Source organism: Heterodontus francisci, chromosome 3 (genome assembly GCF_036365525.1).
Source record: "Heterodontus francisci isolate sHetFra1 chromosome 3, sHetFra1.hap1, whole genome shotgun sequence".
Taxonomy (NCBI): domain Eukaryota; kingdom Metazoa; phylum Chordata; class Chondrichthyes; order Heterodontiformes; family Heterodontidae; genus Heterodontus; species Heterodontus francisci.
The window spans coordinates 75,829,260-75,849,097 of record NC_090373.1 but is presented as its reverse complement, the minus strand read 5'-3'; the positions used below and the strand labels follow the sequence as shown (position 1 = coordinate 75,849,097).

At 42.3% G+C, this 19,838-nt stretch overlaps 1 protein-coding gene across 1 annotated transcript in view; it reads right to left on the bottom strand.

Moving 5' to 3' along the window:
• LOC137352366 (syndecan-3-like) overlaps nt 1-7,731 on the bottom strand; it is a 65,861-nt gene extending 58,130 nt beyond the window's left edge. Inside the window, exon 1 of the mRNA XM_068017667.1 lies at nt 7,577-7,731. Within this exon, the coding sequence (XP_067873768.1) occupies nt 7,577-7,639 (63 nt within the window). The 5' untranslated portion in view covers nt 7,640-7,731. The remainder of the gene's footprint in view (nt 1-7,576) is intronic.
• Nucleotides 7,732-19,838: the final 12,107 nt, after the last annotated feature.

Genomic DNA, 19,838 nt, shown 5'->3' with positions numbered 1-19,838 from the left:
AGGTTTAGCTGTTGTCATCCTAGAACAATATTACTCCCTATATGTGTTCTCAGCAACCACCAAATCAGCTGTAGGGGACATCTGTCCAGTTATCTACTCTCACATGTAGCCCACTGTGGGAGAAGATCATGGTAATGAATTAGCCAATAGTCTTATAACATTGGGCATAGACACGAGAAGGTTTTTGACTGTACACTCAGAGAATAATTTCTCTACAAGAATATCTATTACCAGCATCTCCTTTTTAAAAAAAAAATCAGAACATTGTATCCTTCTGAATTATTAGTTACAGACATCCAAACAAAAATAATTGGGTTGAAAGCAACAATCCCCATTAAAGATGTTTTGGGTACAGTGGAAAGAGAAAAGGAGAAGAGGAGGGCAAGAGTCCTTTACACAACAATGACTATTGCATGGCTTATAACGAAGTTTGACATAAAGAAGAGGTGCCTAAAAGTGCACTACATTTATAACATTAAAGGCACTCTGGGGCAATTTAGTGCAATATGCTTCTCTTTTACAATACAAAAATGCACGAGTTCCTAAGATGAATGAACTACCTTGCATGGTGCTGAAGGTCCCAGGTTTGACTCCTGGTTTGTGAAGAGTTAATTGATTTTGAGTCAGGACTGACCTCAGTGTCTTGGGCTTGAAGGCAGTGGAAGGGGGTAGGGTTGGGAAAGTGAGCCAGGGGTCACAATCCTGATCACAACAAAGCAAAGGCCACCTGAAAAATGAAAGTACATGCCTGCATGCACTGAGAACAGGTTTGTGTTGAGTTGCGATGCCCACCATATTTGAATAGCTTGTCAACATTCACCAAGATTTATACATGAGAAATGAGTACTAGGAAGCAGTGTTGATAGAACTGAACTACAGGAAGAGTCAAAAAAAGAAAAAAAAATGGGAGAAAACTGAAAAAAAAAGGACAAAATTTGGTGGAATAAAAGAAGAATATTTCTAACTAATGCAGTATAGATTGGTGCGGGAAAGTTCCTCGGAATAATTAATATAAAGTTAGACAGGTAAGTCAAGAAGGACTGTTGTACAAATTATTGGTCCAGTTTTTCCAGTTAGTGGCTAAACAACTGTGCTCGCTGCTGACCTTGAAGAAATCTGCCGACAAAGATCGAGCGAGCTCTGTGGCATGGTTTTCCCCTTTCCTAACTGGACAAAGTGGATAGTCAGAAGCTTTTTCCCAGGGTGGAAGAGTCAGTTACTAGAGGACACAGGTTTAAGGTGCGATGGGCAAAGTTTAGAGGGGATGTGTGAGGCAAGTTTTTTTTTTTTACACAGAGGGTGGTGAGTGCCTGGAACTTGCTGCCGGGGGAGTTGGTGGAAGCAGGTACGATAGCGACGTTTAAGAGGCATCTTGACAAATACATGAATAGGATGGGAATAGAGGGATACGGTCCCCAGAAGTGCAGAAGGTTTTAGTTTAGGCAGGCGTCAAGATCGGCGCAGGCTTGGAGGGCCGAATGGCCTGTTCCTGTGCTGTACTGTTCTTTGTTCGAACATCAGTTTAAATCTGGCACAAGTCAAGGGGATGTCTTGGTGTGCAGTAGCAGTGAAGCCAGCAAGCAGGTAAACAGCCAATCACACTGAAGTATTCAATCAGCTGCCTCTGCTGCGTCCCTCCCTTCCACTAGGTCACAGGTTCAAACTTCCTCTAAAGTTCCCCTTGTCGTAGACCTGACCTCGCAACTTTCTCTAGCTCCTCCCCAATCTCCCCTCATGTCTTCTCCGAGTTCATCTTGCTCATGAGACAGACTACCTCCTGCTCCCTGGACTACATTTCCACCAAACTACTGATCCCCATGTTAGCTGACATTGTTAACAATTCTTTCTCTTCAGGTGTTGTCCCTTGCTCCTTCAAATCTGCTGTCATCACCCTTCTCTTCAAAAAAAAACAATGCTTCACCCCACCATCCTTGCAAACTACCACTCCATCCTTTCCAAAGTCCTCAAACGTGTTGTCACCTCCCAAATCTATGCCCATCTTTCCTGAAGCTCCATGTTTGATTCCCTCCAATCAGGTTTATGCCCCTGCCACAGTTACGAAACGGCTTTTATCAAAGTCGCAAATGACATCCTATGTGACCGTGACAAAGGTAAGCTATCCGTCCTTGGCCTTCTTGACCTGTCTGCAGCCTTTGACACAACTGACTACACCACCCTCCTGCAACGTCTCTCCACTGTCGTCCAGCTGGGTGGGACTGCTCTCACCTGGTTCCAGTCTTATCTATCAAATCGTAGCCAGAGAATCACTTGCAATGACTTTTCTTCCCGTTCCCACACCATTACCTCTGGTGTCTGCCAAGGATGGATACTATTTCCTCGGAGACATTATTCGAAAGCATAGCGTTAGTTTTCACATGTATGCTGACGACACTTAGCTCTACCTCACCACTAACTCTCTCAATTCCTCCAATTGAAGCTTGTATGTTGCTTATAGCAATGAAATAAATACTTATTCGATTGGAGAGGTAGAGTTATAATGCACATTAGTCACCACACCCTTAAAGAGGATTGAAGTATGAAAGGTTAGAAGTTGCCTCCAGCAATCGTTAACAAGAAACAGTATGAAACATAAGCAGATGTTAATAAATATTCTGTTAACTTAAATTGCTTCACTTTTCAATAATGCTGAATAAATCAGCAGATTCAACAATTTTAAAACCTTCGATACAACAGCTCACTAAAATTACACTGCTTCCCAGCTAATTAAACCTAACAGGGAGCAGAAGAAAAATTGAGCAATTTTGTATCAAAGATGTTTAGTTTTCTAATGTACGGGTCTTCTTTCATGGAAGCCAAATTTCACTGAAAATAGTAAGTAACAGGAAGTACTGGAACCCAAAATAAGTGAACAAATCTGTCTTTTCACCCTCAACACATGCACACCCCGGCTTCAAAAATATTACAAGAGGTCAAACCTTATCACAAGGCCTGCCACCTAGTGGTAGGTTTATTAAAAAAATCTTTTAAAAATAAGTAAAATATGGCAGATGTTGGAAATCTAAAACGAGAACAGTAAGTACTGGAAATACTCAGCAGGTCTGGCATCATCTGTGGAGAGAGAAATGGTTGCCAGACCTGCTGAGTATTTCTGGCACTTACTGTTTTTGTTACAAAATCATTTGTCTTTTTCCCCAACAGGTACTCAAAGATAAGTCTCCTTTGAGATTATTGCTTCATTTCTAATTGAAGTTGAGAAAATGTAAAACCCATTCAAAGCTGCAACACATCTCAATTCTCCCCCCCATACCAGTGACATTAAGCTTTATAGAACTGGTTTTAATTATGTGTTTGAAAGTTGATCAGGCAATAATAATCAATTGGCTTATATCAACTGCATGTAAAGATAACCATACAATAGCAAAATATTACAAGAGTGATAACAGCATCCGAATAGCAAAGTGGTAAATAAGAAAGAGAGCAACATTGACCAGAGAATGGTGTAAACTTATGGACTGAGAAGCAGTGGCATTAGGCACTGAATTAGTTACAGCATTAGACTTTATACAAGGGATAGAAATGCCCTATATTTAATTTAAAGTACAGACAACTTTCTAGTTCATATTCCCTAGTTTAACACAGTATGCCAAGATCTACTGTTGGTGCAACACATTTTCAGGAGCTGAGTCCAGGTCTAGGTGGAATTTAAACTATCAAGCTAGTGGTGATTTTACTTCACATTGATGCTACAGCTCTAAGTATACCCAGAGCCATTTGAGTTGCAAAGTCATTTTTTATTTTAAAAATGTTAAACGTTTCTGATATATTTGGGGAACTAAATCATATGTACTTTGGATAGAAAAGTCGAAATTTACTTAAGAAATTGTAATATATTCTCATTACTCCTGACAGTATATTTGGGACTGGACCTTTCCAGGCTTGTAATTTCATATGCTCCTTTGTAGAAGGTACTATGAATTTAGTTCTTCAGAACAGGTAGTCCCACTTTCTTCCACCAAGGCTTCAAGGTTACAATATTGTTGTTGCAACATATGCTGTCCAACAAGTTCCAGGCAAGTATGAACAGGTGGTGCAGGTTTGGTTAATCACTCACCATTTAAACAAAATTGTCACCAAGATACAGAACATCTAAACCAGAAACAGAAAATTTTCTACATAGGGTAACTGATGTCAGGTTTAAAAACCCTTCACAGTCAGACAAAAGGTAAAACACCATCTATCTGTTCTAACAACCATCTTTAACACAGAGCAGCATCCCAACTGCTTCATGTCCTTTTCCCTCATGCCTAATCTTTGGGATCTCATAAATATTGTCAAGTTAGAATCAATTCATTGTAAGCTATGGCAAGCTGGTACTGATTCTTTAGCATATCAAGTGAATTTAGGCTGATCATACTCTGTTATGATCCTTGCACATAGCAGTAAATAAGAAAATCAAGAGGTTTTGATGGATTAATCAAACCACTGAGCTTTCCAATCCTCGAATATAAATACATTTTTGTTTGATAATTACTGCCCAAATCATAATCAACAATACCAATTTGAAGGGGTATAGCTCCTTTAATAAAAGTAGTTGGAAATAATAATCTAAGGATAAAATGTTTGGCATGTCCTCAAGGCAAATTAAAACATTCTGTAGCTTAAGACATGTCTGAACTTTATATATTTTTGAAAGGTTAGGACATGTACGCTGTCATTACACTTAACATGATTTCACAAAACAATACTTTGGCTTCCTCCAGACCTTGCAGTGCTCCAGAGCATGTGCAGCCAGGGATGGACAGTGTGTTTTTTTTTAATTTATTCATTCATGGGACATGGGTATCGCTGGCTAGGCTAGCATTTATTGTCCATCCCTAATTGCCCCTTGAGAAGGTGGAGGTGAGCTGCCTTCATGAACTGCTACAGTCCATGTGGGGTAGGTACTCCTACAGTGCTGTTAGGAATGGAGTTCCAGGAATTTGACCCAGCGACAATGGCGAAATAGTTCCAAGTCAGGATGGTGTGTGGCTTGAAGGGGAACTTGCACCTGATGGTGTTCCCATGCAACGGCTGCCCTTGTCCTTCGAGGTGGTAGAGGTTGCGGATTTGGAAGGTGCTGTCTAAGGAGCTTTGGTGCATTGCTGCAGTGCATCTTGTAGATGGTACACACTGCTGCCACTGTGCGTCAGTGGTTGTGGGAGAGAATATTGTGGATGGGGTGCCAATCAGGCAGGCTGCTTTGTCCCGGATGGTGTTGAGCTTCTTGAGTGTGGTTGAAGCTGCACCCATCCAGGCAAGTGGACAGTATTCCATTACACTCCTAACTTGTGCCTTGTAGATGGTTGTCAGGCTTTGGGGAGTCAGGAGATGAGACTCACCACAGGATTCCAAGCCTCTGACCTGCTCTTGTAACCATGGTATTTATATGGCTACTCCAGTTCAGTTTCTAATCAATGGTGACCCCCATGATGTTGATAGCGGGTGCTACACAGACATAGCTATTTACAGTGACAGAGCCAATGGGGTCAATGACCCACCGTCCCCGATCATTTTGAAACTGGCCAATGTGGCTTTGGAGGATCTCCTCCATTTTCCTCACAAGAACCTCTTTCTTCCCCCATCTTCATTCTCCAGGTTCAGCCAAGTCTGTGCAGTCCCCAGGTGCAACTTTTGGGCCAGGTATGTCAGCATTCCCCAGTTCCTAGCTCAGCCCCCTTCCTGCCAAGTCAGCAATTTTTGAGCTTTATTACCTCTCCTCTGCATGTGCCCACCCCTCAAACCAGTCTGCCATTGCCCATATACGTACATCAATGTCCACAATATTGGACTAGCGCATGTGGCCAATTAACACCTGCACACACAATATCTATTCGTCAGCACAAGGCTATTGGCCCACAAGCTAGATTTATTTTGTTAAGTAACTGGTGTGGTTATAATGACAGTTTTGACTTACAATCTAACCATTAAACTGAAGTTAGTGTCACTCCCACACCAAGCCATCTAATTGTCTGGGTCATTATGGAGGCGGAGGAACTAACACTGTGCAATTGACTTTCGAAGTTATCATTTTGTACCAAGTTTACACCACAACACAGCTCAGTGTGAAAATCACAGTGCAATGCAAGCACTAATTAGACCGATGCTCCCCAGACAGCTTCAATAATAATTATTCCACAGAAGAACATAGATATCCAGAGGTTGCTGTTCTGACTACTTTGGGAATTATTTATGTAGTCAAACTCTCCAGTCTAAAATATACTCAAGAACCTTTCAATAGTTTTAACAGTCTTACTGTTGTACATCAAAAAAGCCACTAATATACTTGGGATAGAGGCAGACGGAAACATGTAGAGAGTTATGAGATTTTCTCTATTATTTTAAGGATCGCGAAGGTCATGAAAAGAAATCGCCCTTCAATTTACAAGGAGATATGCTCACAAAACATCATTACATTTGATTCCCTCAAGTGTGACAACTGTTTTAAATATTGTACAACTGACAACTTCGAGTAGTTAAAAAGGGGAAACAAATCATTAAGAGATCCCTAACTTCTTTAAGGAATGCAAGTTGTGCCAATTTCTATCATCTTACCTGTTTGGGCTGATTGATGTGATTTCTTATTGAATTTGGTTTTGGAAATGGTGATCTTGCCAAATTACACTGTAATATATATTTCTGTAATACAACCACTCCTTCATATCTAACAGAAACGTTCTGTGCTACTGGAATATTCCGGACTTTTAAAATGTTAACAAATGAAAATAAGATCCTATTTATCCTACTTAGATGACTTTATAAGCTTTTTATGGCAATTGGTCAACTGACGTCATAGGAGGGTCCCATTCAGAATAATACTTGGATCGTATTTAATATTCTAGGTGAGACGTCCAGTTGTGTCTTACCCAGGATTCATTCACTGGTGTACGATTTCATGTAAAGTTCAGTTTACGCTCACCCACTGTAATGTCTAACTTAGTGCATATCGCAGCAGTAAATCAAAATTGAAAGCATCAAAACAAGAAGTATTCTTCAAGTATTACTGAACACGAATAGTGGCACAATACCTTAAAATGAGGCGGAATCTAGGAATTGGAAAATTGCAACACGGCGATAATCGAGCATTTTCCGCCGGACTTCGATTCAAATTTAGCTCATGACCCACTAAATTCTGTTGCCTGCATTTAAGTGTATGTCTGTGTGTCTTGCTGCCTCTAGCTGTATGTGTTTGTGGGAAGTAAACGTCCTGGTGTCCTTTCCAGATCCGTATTGCAATATCCAGGTAACTAGCAGCCAAAGGGACCGCCACGATCCTCTCAGTTCGGCCCGAGAGCCACAAAAATAGGTTCAGCAATAAGTCTATAGGAACAGAACTGGAGTCAGAACCGAACTCAGCACGAAATCCAATCCTCTTACTTTCGGACTTTCTGCAAAGAAACTATGCTAAGAGCTACGAAATGAGTTTTTTTTTTAAAGGTTAAACACTATTTGCCTCATTTACACTCGATCGAGTGGCAAAATTATTCAAGTGCAAACCCTACTTTCCTATCCCATTAAAGTTGAATCACTTTCAATTAAAGACCATAATTTATAATCATCTCAACAAAATACAACTTACCAACAGGACGAAAGGAAATCCCATGGCCAAAAGAAACTTGAGACTGAAATTTGACGTCTTCATTTTGGTTTATCTTTTCCCCCCGGCAAAAGAAAGCCCCTTTCAACAATTTGTGAAGCTGCCTCTACTGAGCTAATCTCACTGAGCTCCCGACTAATGTAGTCCCCGGCCCCTAGCGTCACTACCCAACACTCAACCGCCCACAATACACTTGAACAGATAAGTACTTGCCTTGAGCAAACCTGGAGAAGTGTATTAGTCACCTGGGGAGGAAATTAAACTTGTTCATTCATTCTTTTTTTTCTAAATTTCTACTTATCAATTTGTATTTTTAAAATAGTAGCAAAATATCCTATCGCAAGGATTCGGGTATATACTGGATATTAGCAACAACATTATTATTTAATTTAGGTTCAGTTCTTAATTAGTTGTGCCTCTCTAAGATGAGGGCAGTTTTGTTTGTATCTTTTAGAAAAGGCATTCACTTATCTCTGGTAATGCCAAGACAGAAATGATGGAGTGTAACAGCGTAACTTTATCTAAAGCCAAGTTAAATGGCAACGTATCACTAAAATAAAAGCAAAATATTGCAGATGCTGGAAATCTGAAATAAAAAGAGAAAGTGCTGGAAATACTCAGCAGGTCAGGCAGCATCTGTGGAGAGAGAAACAGAGTTAACTTTCAGGTCAGTGACCCTTCATCAGCTGTTCTGATGAAGGGTCACTGACGTGAAACGTTAACTCTGCTTCTCTCTCCACAAGTGCTGCCTGACCTGCTGAGTATTTCCAGCACTTTCTCTTTTTATTTTTGGCAACTTATCACTGTTGCTCAAAAGATGAAAGATCTGCAGTACAGTAGCATCTTTTATCCTATACTGTAGATACATAACCCATATGAGTAAACTGTTCTGACATGATATTGCTCGTGCTCCAGTGGAAATACATTAGGGATTAGTAGTTCACTGAAATAGTTGCTTTATAGATGTCATAAAACCGAGGATACAGGATTAGAGCAAATAGCTCTGGGGTGGAATTAGCGCCAGCACAATGGGCCAAATGATCTCTTTTTGTGCTGAAATTCTTATCTTATCAAATCTAAGTTGAAAATGGACTATATGGGGTGAGCCCTAAAGATAATACCCCTGCATGGCAAACAACCGCACCCAGAAGGGTGTTTTTACCAGTAGTTGATCCCGACAACTCACTCAGCTCTAACTAGTGGCTCCAAATGTCACACCCAGGGAACCTGCCTCAGCTGGCATGCTAAACCTAGTGAGAGTTCTTCTCCTTCTTTGGCCTCCTTGTCTCGAGAGACAATGGGTAAGCGCCTGGAGGTGGTCAGTGGATTGTGCAGCAGCGCCTGGAGTGGCTATAAAGGCCAATTCTAGAGTGACAGACTCTTCCACAGGTGCTGCAGATAAAATTGGTTGTCGGGGCTGTTACACAGTTGGCTCTCTCCTTGCGCTTCTGTCTTTTTTCCTGCCAACTGCTAAGTCTCTTCGACTCGCCACGCTTTAGCCCCGCCTTTATGGTTGCCCATCAGCTCTGGCGATCGCTGGCAACTGACTCCCACTTGTGATCAATGTCACAGGACTTCATGTTGCGTTTGCAGACGTCTTTAAAGTGGAGCCATGGACGGCCGGTGGGTCTGGTACCAGTGACGAGCTCGCTGTACAATGTGTCCTTGGGGATCCTGCCATCTTCCATGTGGCTCTCATGGCCAAGCCATCTCAAGCATCGCTGGCTTAGTAGGGTGTATATGCTGGGGATGTTGGCTACCTCGAGGGTGTTGGAGATACGGTTCTGCCACCTGATGCCAAGGATTTTGCGGAGGCAGCGAAGATGGAATGAATTGAGACGTTGCTCTTGGCTGATGTATGTTGTCCAGGCCTCGCTGCCGTAGAGCAAGGTACTGAGGACACAGGCTTGATACACTTGGACTTTTGTGTTCTGTGTCAGTGCACCATTTTCCCACACTCTCTTGGCCAGTCTGGACATAGCAGAGGAAGCCTTTCCCATGCGCTTGTTTAATTCTGCAATGAGAGACAGGTTACTACTGGTGATAGTTGAGCCTAGGTAGGTGAACTCTTGAACCACTTCCAGAGTGTGGTCGCCGATATTGACAGATGGGGCATTTCTGACATCCTGTCCCATGATGTTTGTTTTCTTGAGGCTGATGGTTAGGCCAAATTCATTGCAGGCAGCTGCAAACCTGTCGATGAGTCTCTGCAGACACTCTTCAGTGTGAGATGTTAATGCAGCATCGTCAGCAAAGAGGAGTTCCCTGATGAGGACTTTCCATACTTTGGTCTTCGCTCTGAGACGGGCAAGGTTGAACAACCTGCCCCCTGATCTTGTGTGAAGGCAAATTCCTTCTTCTGAGAACTTGAACGCATGTGAGAGCAGCAGGGAGAAGAAGATCCTAAACAGTGTAGGTGCGAGAACACAGCCCTGTTTCACGCCACTCAGGATTGGAAAAGGGTCTGATGAGGTGCCACTATGCTGAATTGTGCCTTTCATATTGTTATGGAATGGGGTGATGATACTTAGTAGCTTTGGTGGGCATCCAATCTTTTCTAGTAGTCTGAAGAGACCACATCTGCTGATGAGGTCAAAGGTTTTGGTGAGATCAATGAAAGAACATAGAGGGGCATCTGTTGTTCACGGCATTTCTCCTGTAGCTGGTGAAGGGAGAACAGCGTATCAATGGTGTGCCTCAGGGTAGACACGCTCAGCCAGCTTCTGGAGACAGTTTAAAGCGACACGAGCGAAGATTTTCCCCACTATGCTGAGCAGGGAGATTCCACGGTAGTTGTTGCAGTCACCGCGGTCACCCTTGTTCTTATAGAGGGTGATGATATTGGCATCGCGCATGTCCTGTGGTACTGCTCCCTCATCCCAGCACAGGCAAAGCAGTTCGTGCAGAGCTGAAAGTATAGCAGGCTTGGCACTCTTGATGATTTCAGGGGTAATGCCGTCCTTCCCAGGGGCTTTTCCACTGGCTAGAGAATCAATGGCATCACTGAGTTCCGATTTTGTTGGCTGTATGTCCAGCTCATCCATGACTGGCAGATACAGGGTTGCATTGAGGGCGGTCTCAGTGACAACATTTTCCCTGGAGTACAGTTCTAGGTAGAGCAAGACTACACCTTCTTCTGGCAGGGTAGGGATCCTGAAGAACCAAGACAGCACGGAGTGGGCTTCGCCATCAGAAACTCTTTGCTCAGCATGATAGAGCCACCCTCAAATGGCTCGGAACGCATACTGTCCATCCGACTGTTCACCGCCTCTGGTCCAGTACACCGACTCAGCATCTATGCTCCAACACTCTGCTCCCCACCTGAAGCTAAAGACCAGTTCTGCGAGGAACTCCATAATATCATTAATAGCATCCCCAACACCGAACACCTATTCCTGCTGGGGGACTTTAATGCCAGGGTTGGGGCCGACCATGACTCATGGCCTTCCTGCCTTGGGCGCTATGGCATTGGAAGGATGAATGAGAATGGACTAAGACTGCTTGAGTTGTGTACCTATCATAACCTCTGCATCACCAACTCATTCTTTCACACTAAACCCTGTCACCAGGTTTCTTGGAGGCACCCAAGATCACGTCGTTGGCACCAGCTGGACCTCATCGTCACAAGGCGAGCCACTTTAAACAGTGTTCAAATCACACGCAGCTTCCACAGTGTGGACTGCGACACCGACCACTCCCTGGTGTGCAGCAAGGTTAGACTCAAACCAAAGCAGCTGCATCACTCCAAGCAGAAGGGCCGCCCGCGCATCAACACTAGCAGAATTTCTCATCCACCGCTGTTTTGCAAGTTTCTAAATTCACTTGAAAAAGCCCTTCAAAACACTCCCACAGGGGATGCAGGGACCAAGTGGGCCCACATCAGAGACGCCATCTATGACTCAGCAATGACCACCTATGGCAATTATGTGAAGCGGAATGCAGACTGGTTTCAATCTCACATTGAAGAGCTGGAACCTGTCATAGCCGCTAAGTGCATTGCACTGCTGAACTACAAGAAAGCCCCCAGCGAGTTACCATCCATAGCACTTAAAGCTGCCAGAAGTGCTGCACAAAGAACAGTCAGGCGCTGCGCAAATGACTACTGGCAACACCTATGCAGTCATGTTCATATTCTCTGACACAGGAAATATCAGAGGGATGTATGATGGCATTAAGAGAGCTTTTGGGCCATCCGTCAAGAAGATTGCCCCCCTCAAATCTAAATCAGGGGACACAATCACTGACCAACGCAAGCAAATGGACCGCTGGGTGGAACACTACCTAGAACTGTACTCCAGGGGAAATGTAGTGAGAGTAGTCAATGAATAATGGTCGGACATGGCGAATTCCAGATCTCTGACCGAATCAAGCCCATTGTCACTGCTGAGCTCCCAGATGTAAATTTAGCTGCAGTCTGTGTTAAAAATAGGATTTGAAAGACCCTGCATCAGTAGGTGGCACTGTCGACATAATAATACATAACAAAGTGAAAACTATGGGCACCACCTAACATTATGTGACAGCCCACTGTCACCCTAATTCAATGTCAGATAATTGTCCCTTGGATTAATTCACAGAATTATAGGAACCATCAGAAAATGTCTGCAGCATCAAACGGTTTGCTTTAGCAATGCTTTAACACACTTAAAAAATATATTAAAAGCAGAAATGTTTGCATTAGCAACAGGAGCAAAGTGCAGGAGGAAGGATGAACACAGAGGAAACAAAACAAAAAGGTAGACAGGAGCCAGATACTGAGAAGTATACATATAGATGATAATATCATAACTAATGCCAGTGACATACAACTCGGAAAATCAGAGGCCAATCTCTTCCCTCAGTGGCATGACAGCGATGTTTCTAATAAAGTGCAAACTCAAATGGAGAAATAACAAAATGTTTTCATGGCCATCAACGATGAAGATCATGGCAGTCAGTTGAGCAGTAGTGAAAAAGCACGATGCATCAAGCTGAGCAAGTGCCAAGCACATCAACATTCATTTGGATTGAAAAAAAGGAAAACTAGACCATTCAACAGTAGCCAGGTAATGAATGGTAGAAGCCAAATAGCAACAGACAGGCCACTGAGAAAACGAACACGTCAAGGATTTTAAACTGTAAGCCTCGATTAACCCACCCCCCACACCAGTTTTCAGTGTCAGTACCCATGATGGGAAAGTTTCCCCACATTAAATAAGCTCCCTCCTTGATGAGTAGCTTTGTTGTCACACCCCACTTCAACTGCACACCCCCATACATGAGCAAGTTTTCCGATTCCTCCTCCTGCTACTGAACAAGGTCTTCAATTTCCCCCTCCCTTCTGTTAAGCATGTCTCCCCTCCTCAATGGAATAAAAACTGGGAATTCCCTCAACAAAATGAAGGAGAAACAGAAATGGAGTAACATCAAAACTTTGTTGAAGAACATAGTCGAAGTAGCTGGCGATTATCTTAGGTGCAGAATCCATTAATCAAATGTATTATTATCTGAACATAATAAGTAGTAACATGGAAACAAAACCAAAATCTTTCCCCAGCTATTAACCAACAACCCAACTCTTCATCTGGCCTAGAATTGTGAGCCCCCATCCACTCAGCAGGAATCGTTGACCCTTCCAGCCCCACTGTACAGGATTTGTGCACCGCCTCCAACCCCCCCCCCCCACCCCCCCACCCACCCCACCCAGTGAGCAGTAAATCATGGACTATACAACAAAATAATCAGAGTGGCTGTTCTTTCCACACACCCTCTATCATGTGAAAGATAGGAGGGCTTGTTTAGCCCTGCATTTGCCCATGAAGAAATAGAAACCGAGTGTACTTTGAGAATGTGCAAGAAGCTAAAATGATATATGAGGAGTCTCATCCAAGCATTACTAACCTTATCTTGCCTGCTCCAGCTTCCAACTTCATCCTCTCTGGTCCATCTGCCTCTTAAGTAAAGTACCTCCTTTTTCTGTGGCCTTAGGTGCCTCAGTGAAAATGGCCCTCAGGCAGTAGTCTTTCAATGGCACTGGCTGTATACCATTTTCTATCCTTTGGAGGGAGAGAAGGCAATGTTACAGAGCTGTGAACTTCATGGAGACTCACCCTGTAGGTGATCATATGTGATGAATAGAGGTGAGCGTGCCTTGTTCCTTTAAATAAAGCATCATTGAAGGCTAGCAGAAGCCCTTGTGGCAACCAAAGTGAATTGAAAGAGTGGTTTTGAGTAAAGAGGGTGCTTGAAAGTTTGAACAAGTTGCCCTCAGAACAATTGAGCTTCTCTGATATCCAGATGATGAGAGAGGAAGGGTATCATAGGTAAGCAGGTGAGCAGAGCTGTGTGAGTAGTGGAGGATGTTCATTGGCATCTGGATTTTGATTACCATGATTAGTCTTGTGAGGCAAATGAAGCTCTTTCTGCATTGTGTGGCAGTGCTTTGGGAGGCAGGAGTTGCACTGGCTGCATCTTCCTCTAGACAATCCTCACCACTTTATTATGCTCCTTCTGCCTTCAGTGCCCATCAGATGTATACTCCCGGGCCCCATTTCTGACTAGCAGCACCTCCACAGCTACATTGGAAGATCTGAGAGCACTTCCCAAGGCTGTTGCTCCTTCTGCCATCTTGCTGAAAAGTGAAGTTGCCCTTTAACTTTTGAAGGCTTCAACAGAACTGCATTTCCTCCACTCCCAGAAGCAGTAAGACAACAAAGGTTGGTTTTGTGGCCTCCAAACTGGCCTGCACATCAGAAAATAGGAACAGAAGTAGGCCGGTTAGCTCCTTGAACTGTTCCAACATTCAGAGAGATCATGGTTGATCGGTGACCTAACTCCATCTACCTCCTTTTCCTCATATTCCTTAATACCTTTGGATAACAAGAATCTATCAACCTCAGATTTAAAATTTACAACTGATCTAGAATCAATTGTTGTTTGTGGAAGAGAGTTCCAAACTTCTACCACCCTTTGTGTGTAGAAGTGTTTCCTAATTTCACTCCTGAAAGGTCTGGTTCTAATTTTTAGACAATGCTGCCTAGAACTAGGCTCCCCAACCAGCGGAAATAGTTTCTCAATCTACCCTAACTGCTGGCTCTTGGAGGAATTGCAGTGGGTTAGTGGCAGTTTGATATTGATAGGTGTTAGGACCCCCTGCCATAAACCTGCCAATGGAGGGATACTCCAGGCCCAGGTCTCTGGAAACTTGTGTCTACAGCTTATCTTGATTATACAGTAAAATATTTTAAATAAATTGACACCTGAATTGATATTTAAAAATATATTGTGTCTTGTCCTGGCATTATGCATCAGCTTGCCTATTACAGAAACCACCCAATTTTAATTTCTGTTAAAATCAAGTTGAAAATCCAACGCAATATTTCTTAGCTGAGAGGTTAATAGTTGACTTTTCTCCAGTCTCTGTCCTATACTGTTTTACGCAACTTCTCACTATCAGCTTGATATGTTTTGGTCTCTGGCAAAAACATCTCTAATTTTTTCAGGTTTTTCTATTCAGAAAATTGCTAATCACTGCTAAGCTATTTGTGTAAATTAGATTTTTCTTAATCCCACTATTCACTCTGACTCAAAAGTCTCCAATTTGTAAATTAACCTCAATAAGTCCACATTGCACGATTTGGTAGCTTACTACCCACAACAATAACAACTATTTACTTACAGCGGAAGATTGGGGCAGTGAAGTAACCAATCACGCTCACTGATTCTCATACCAATCCCACCCCATTGAAAGATAAGAATAGATTATATCCAAGGTTATGTTTGATGCTAGCTGTATCGCGATTCATGCTTGATGTTGGAGACAGAAACAAAGACATATGAGGGAAGCCAATTCTGCAACTTAAAACTATAACTATGGAGACATATTAATAATTATAATTATAATAAAAAGCATATATTCTACAGTACAATTTTACATGCTACAAAATGTTATTATACAGTTTGGGGACAGTACTACTGCATTACAGAGCTTTTCAGACAGAATAAGTATTATGGAATAACTCACAACAAAAACTCTACTACAAATCTACTCCCAAAGATTTAACTCCAGCAATCTTTTTTTAAATTAAATTTCATACTAAAGTTTATGAGTTTGTCTGGAGCAGACTTTGTTCATTATAATACCAAGTTCCAATGTTGTCTTCAAATAGCTGAGTACAGAACATGTAAAACACTTTGAAGACAGCAATGCTCTTTTAATACAGGGTTCAGGTAAACAAATTTCCATTTAAACAGAAGCCTGGTTCTCTAATCCAGGCTCAATCATTGGAAATGGGAAGGATCAATTAATTAAGTTAAAAAAAGGGAAATGGTGGATTCGAGAACATGATTCAATCCATCAAGACTGCTCCTTCAACAAACCACTGACTTCTTCAATCTCCTGAAGGAAAGTTATGCATAAATGCTCCCTGGGTCATCATGGGTCATCGAGGTCAATATACATTTCAAAGTGTGTCCATGTGCAAACAACCTATGAGTTGACTTTGGATTAGACTAGCATCAGTTTGGAACTTGAACTAAACTAGATAGTGGGGCAAGGGATCAAATTTGGGAAGATGTGGTAAATCAAAGAGTAGAGACAAGACAAGAGAGAAAGGTATTGATACGGGAAAAGATAAACAGACTGTGACAGGAAGGAACAGTGAGTACAAATCTAAGAGTAAATCAGCAGATAAGGCTAGAGGTTACAAAAATAATAAAAGGACAAAACTAAAGGCTCTATATCTGAATGCACGTAGCATTCAAAACAAAACGGATGAACTGATAGCGCAAATACAAACAAATAAGAACGATCTGATAACCATTACAGAGACATGGCTGCAGGATGAAATAGATTGGGACCTGACTATTGAAGAGTACCTGACATTTAGGAAGGACAGGAAGCTGGGAAAAGGTGGAAGGTGGCTCTGTTAATTAATGATGGTATTAGCACAGTAGAGAGGGATGACCTAAGTTCAGGAAACCAGGCTGTAGAAGCAGTTTGGGTCGAGATGGGAAATGATAAAAGCAAGAAGTCACTCGTGGGAGTGGTGTACAGGCCCCCTAACAGTAGAGTCATAGAGTTATACAGCACAGAAACATGCCCTTTGGCCCATCGTGTCTGTGCCAGCCATCAAGCACCTAGCTATTCTAATCCCATTTTCCAGCACTAGGCCCGTAACCTTGTATGCTATGGCATTTCAAGTGCTCATCTAAATACTTCTGAAATGTTGTGAGGGTTCCTGCCTCCACCACCCCTTCAGGCAGTGTGTTCCAGATTCCAACCACCCTCTGGGTGAAAATATTTTTCCTCAAGTCCCCTCTAACCTCCTGCACTTTACCTTAAATCTATGCCCCCTGGTTATTAACCCCTCTGCTAAGGGAATCACATGGTAGGACAAGGTATAAAGGAAGTAATAATGGGTGCTTGTCAGAAAGGTACGGTGATAATCATGGGGGATTTTAATCTACACATAGACTGGAAAAATCAGATGGGCAAAGGTAGCCTAGATGAGGAGTTCATAGAATGTTTTCGGGATAGTTTCTTAGAACAGCACGTTCTGGAGCTAACCAGAGAGCAGGCTATACTAGACCTGGTATCGTGCAATGAGATAGGAGTATTTAATGACCTCATAGTGAAGGAGCCCCTAGGCAGCAGTGATCAAAATATGATTGAATTTTACATTCAGTTTGAGGGAGAGAAGAGTGGGTCTAAGACTAGTATTTTAAACTCAAATAAGGGCAATTATGAGGGAATTAAAGCAGAGCTAGCAAAAGTAAACTGGCAAATCAGGTTACGGGATAGGTAAATAGAGATGCAGTGGCAGACAGTTAAGGGGATCTTTCAGAATACACAGAACAGATACATTCCAACAAGAAAGAAAAATTCCTAGGGGAGGACCCATCATCCATGGTTAACAAAAAAGTTAGATATAGTATCAAACTTAAAGGAAAAGCATATAATTGCATAAAGATGGGTGGCAGGTCAGAAGATTGGACAGAATATAAAAAGCAGCAAAGAACGAATAAAAGATTAATAAGGAGGGAAAAGTTAGAGTAGATAGAAAGCCAGCTGGAAATATAAAAACAGATAGTAAGAGTTTCAATAGATATTTTAAAAAGAAAAGAGTTAACACAGTGAGCTTGGGGAATTAATAAGGGATTAATAAGGGAAAATAAGAAGATGGCAGATGAATTGAATAGGTATTTTGCATCAGTCTTCACCATAGAGGATACAAGTAACATCCCAGAATTAGCTGTAAATCAGGAAACGGAAGGGAGGGAGAAGCCCAAGTAAATTACAATCATCAGGGAAGTGGTACTGAGCAAATTGTTGGAACTACAGGCTGACAAGTCCTCAGGTCCTGATGAACTTCATCCTCAGGTGTTAAAAGAAGTGACTAGTGAGAAAGTTGATGCGTTGGTTTTAATTTTCCAAAATTCCCCTGATTCGGGGAAGGTTCCATTAGATTGGAAAATAGCCAATGTAATTCCTTTATTCAAAAAGGGAGGAAGACAGGAAGCAGGAAACAACAGGCTAGTTAGCTTAACATCTGTCATAAGGAAAATGTTGGAAGCTATTATTAAAGATGTTATAGCAGGGAACTTAGAAAAATTCAAGGTAATCAGGCAGAGTCAACATGGTTTTGTGAAACGGAAATCATGTTTAACAAATTTATTGGAATTCTTTGAAGAAGTAACATGTGCTGTGGATAAAGGGAAACCAGTGGATGTACTGTACTTGGATTTCCAGAAGGCATTTGATAAGGTGCCACATCAAAGGTAATTGTGGATAATAAAAGCTCATGGTATAGGGGGTAACATACTGGCATGAATAGAAGATTGGCTAGCTATCAGGAAACAGAAAGTAGGCATAAATGGGTCATTTTCTGGTTGGCAAGATATAATGAGTGGTTTGCCACAGGGATCAGTGCTGGGACCTCAACTTTTCACAATTTATATAAATGACTTGGACGAAGGGACCAAAGGTATGATTGCTTTGCTGATGACACAAAGATAGGTAGGAAAATAAGTTGTGAAGAGGACATAAGGAGGCTATAAAGGAATATAGATAGATTAAGTGAGTGGGCAAAGATCTGGCAAATGGAGTACAATGTGGGAAAATGGCCATTCTGTGGACAGAGAAGCAGAGTAAACTTGCCCAAGTTCACAGACCTGAAAGTTAACTCTGCTTCTCTCTCTACAGATGCTGCCAGACCTGCTGAGTTTCCCCAGCACTTTCCACTTTGCTACCACATACTTTACCCTGCTGTGTCCCAGCGTCCTGTGAAGTTGTGATTCTCTTCTTCTACTCAAGTGTTAAATTGCTTCTTGTAGGCATGCCGCACCTGGGTAAATAATCTTAATTTTGCACATTCCAGGACGTGAGACTTAAATGTACCATAAAAGGCAAATACACAACATAAATAAAACCATAATTGAATAATATTTACATACTATGGGCTTCTAATCATCTGACTGTGAAAAGCTGGACACTAATATGCATTTGGAATCTGTATTAATTTCTCTGCTAACTGTTATGTGAAAAAACATGTAACTGCGATTAAATGATATTTGTTAAAAAAAGGAAAATATGTTCATATTCTAGCTGCATTGCCAACTAGAAATATTAGACCAATAACTTTGATCAGCTGCTGCAGAAGCAAAGTGTTCGTGAACACGCGTCGCTGTGTAATAGTTGAAAAACCATGACAACAGCACAGATTTCCTCACTAGTCCTGCATTGGTTTTCAAACATGTGTAAGACAAACCTTGCAGCCAGAAGTTACAGCAGTTCTACAGTGGAGTCACCTTTCCATTTAAAGGACCACACCAAATGCCAAGGATGGCAGAGGGGTGTTCTAGGGTGGCCCCATAGTGCAGCGAAGCCTCCCTGCTCACTCTTCTCCAGGCTGTGCAGGCAAGGGGGAAATCTTTTTCACCAGCAACAGTAAGAAGAGGCCCTCCCGTCTGAACAAGGCAGTCTGTCTGGAGATGGCAGAGGAGGTGAGTAGCCATGGGGTCATCTGGTGTCAAAGGGTCCAATGCCAGAAGGGGATGAACGAGTACTCCCCCAGCCAGCCAGGCCCTCTAGGCCTCGTGCGCACAGTGTACGAGCGCCAAAGTCATCCACAGCCAAAGGCCAATCAGATCAGCAGCCTTCCTCCAATCAGGCTGCTAGCGCAGAGGTTGCACTGAGAATGGGCACTCGGAAGTGTTTACAGAGAACAACTAACACAAATGGGAATGCACGGGTGTAACAGCAATG